At 38.8% G+C, this 2,692-nt stretch overlaps 1 protein-coding gene across 1 annotated transcript; it reads left to right on the top strand.

Moving 5' to 3' along the window:
* Window positions 1–1,969: 1,969 nt before the first annotated feature.
* LOC115232063 (protein GVQW3-like) lies at window positions 1,970–2,326 on the top strand. The gene has a single exon (XM_029801938.1). The coding sequence runs from the start codon at window positions 1,970–1,972 to the stop codon at window positions 2,324–2,326; it is 357 nt and encodes a 118-aa protein (XP_029657798.1).
* The last annotated feature ends 366 nt before the right edge of the window (window positions 2,327–2,692 follow it).

The following is a 2,692-nucleotide window of genomic DNA, read 5'->3' as shown; positions in this document are numbered from 1 at the left end:
AAACGAAGATATGAAAACAAAACGACAACAACGACGACGACGATGATGATGATGATGATGATGATGACAATACTTTCAAAATTACATTCAAATGTCAGGAAGGTTTTGTGAAAGCATGTGGATGTACAGTGTTATATAAAAATGATGGAGGAGGTAAAGACAATATACAGTACTTTGAGATTTATCAAATAATTTAATTACTCAAAATAATTGAATTGGTATCTATTGATATGTGTGCGCGCGCGTGTGTGTATGAGCAATAAAAGTAACAATGTATGCATATATTATATATATGTATATATAAATGTATATATATGTATATATATATATATATATATATATATGCATGTAATGTATGTATGTGTGTGTATGTATGTGTGAGTGTGTGAGTGTGTGTGTGAGAGTATAAATACAGACATACGTTTCGTATAGTCAATAGTGATCTCTAACTGCTGGGTATCATTTTTTTCTTCAAGTCGAGGGTTCACAGAGTTTAACAGTTAATTGTTAATATAAACCACTGCCAATTTCGGGACTTCGTACATCCGATGCCCTAGCCTTTTGCTTAGATACATTTATATGTGTTTGGGGAAGGAAGAATTCTTTTCCCCTTCTTTTTCTTCCTTTTGCAAAGATTTTGCTATACTATTTCGTTCTCGATGCTCACTTTATTGTCATCAGATGTTTCAGTCGTACTGCTAGTTGTCAGTGGAGAAACCCCTAATCGTCGGCTTTTAGAACTGGTTGCTTTCCTAATCCATGGATCTGACACTGGAGTTACGATTTATAATACTTGAGAAGCAGAATCTCCTGGTAGCATCTGATGTTGTTGCTGGCTATCTCTGCTCCCTTTTCCTCTGTGTTACAATTTATTTAACTGTGCTGCGTTTTGTTACAGTGCTACCTTATAAGAGAACGGGCTTAATAATTGTATATACTATATACCGTGAAGGCGCGTGGCTTAATGGTAAGGATATTCGACTCACTATAGTGGGGTCGTGAGTTCAATTCCCGGCAACACATTGTCTCGTTCAGCAAGACACTTTATTTAACATTGTTCCAGCCCACTCAGCCGGCAAAAATGAGTAGTACCTGTATTTCAAAGGGCCAGTCTTGTCACAATCTGTGTCACGATGAAACTGTCTGAGAATTACGTTAAGGGTACAAGTGTATTGAAGGCGGCGAGCTGGCAGAAACGTTAGCGCGCCGGGCGAAATGCTTAGCGGTATTTCGTCTGCCGTTACGTTCTGAGTTCAAATTCCGCCGAGGTCGACTTTGCCTTTCATCATTTTGGGGTCGATTAAATAAGTACCAGTTATAATCGACTTAATCTGTTTGTCTGTCCTTGTTTGTCCTCTCTGTGTTTAGCCCCTTGTGGGTAATAAAGAAATAGGTACAAGTGTCTGTGGAGTGCGCAGTGGAGTCATTTGCACGTTAATTTCACGAGCAGGCTATTCCGTTGATCGGATCAACTGGAACCCTCGTCGTCATAATCGACGGAGTACCAGTTATACTATATACCAAATAATTCTCCCATTAGTCTTAACATTTTGTACTTGCAATACTACATTCATTTTTGTGTAGTTTAAAACTTCCCTACCGGAATGCTTATAAACAGTATAAACAGTTTGAAAGTTTATACAGTGATGCCACTAATTATGCTGCTCCATTACAAAAATAAATAGTAAGAAATTTATTAGTACAAGGATTGAAATAATCCCTCCATATAATCGTTCCCATTGTAATTGAATTTACACTTTCCCTTGTACTATAAATTTGTTCTACGAGGGGTGTATGAAAAGTTTTGAGCCTTACCTAGAAACGGGGCTGCTATATAGCTGAAACAATTTTTTCTGGTAAGTACAGTCTTTTCTGAGTATTCTTGCTCATTTTCATGATTCTGATATTTTAATTTATTTTTTGTTTGTTACAGATTTTTTAATAAACAAGTGTCGAGGTTGCAAGGAAAATGGAGAAAACTGAGTATCGTACTGTCATAAAGTACTTTCATTTGAAAGGCATGTCTCCATCAGAAATTCATGAAGATATGGTGAGAAACTTAACAGACAATGCTCCTTCATATGCAACAGTCAAACGCTGGGTAAATGAATTCCAGCGTGGCAGGGAGAGTGTAGAAGATGATCCCACACTAGGGAGGCCTCCAACTGCAACCACTGAGGACAACATTGACCTTGCTCTTGGTATGATAATGCAAGATCATCGAATATCATGTCGCCAGATAGCTGAGGGACTGGGCATCTTAAATGAAAGAGCAGACAACATTGTGACAAAAGAACTTGGGTTCTCAAAGGTTTCTACACCGTGACACGGCTGTATTATTCTCAGCTACGGTAATGCCCCCAGGAAACAATCAAAGAAAAAAGGCCAGGAATGCTCACCAGAGGAGTTCTTTTTCATCACGACAATGCTCCAGCCCACACCTCAGTGGTTGCCATGGCAACAATTCATGATTGTGGATACGAACTTGTTCTTCATCTGCCTTATTCGCCAGACTTAGCCCCCCTCTGACTTTCAATTATTCCTCAAAATGAAAAAAGCCCTGGCTGGTTGCCATTTTGCCACTGGCAGTGACGTCATAGACACTGTAGGAAGTTTCTTAGAGTCTCACACAAAAGAGTTCCTCTATGAGCACAACGCATCGCTCGATATAGGAATCGAAACTACAAGCTTA

Source organism: Octopus sinensis, unplaced genomic scaffold (assembly GCF_006345805.1).
Source record: "Octopus sinensis unplaced genomic scaffold, ASM634580v1 Contig19240, whole genome shotgun sequence".
Classification (NCBI taxonomy): domain Eukaryota; kingdom Metazoa; phylum Mollusca; class Cephalopoda; order Octopoda; family Octopodidae; genus Octopus; species Octopus sinensis.
This window is presented reverse-complemented; position numbering and strand designations above follow the sequence as displayed.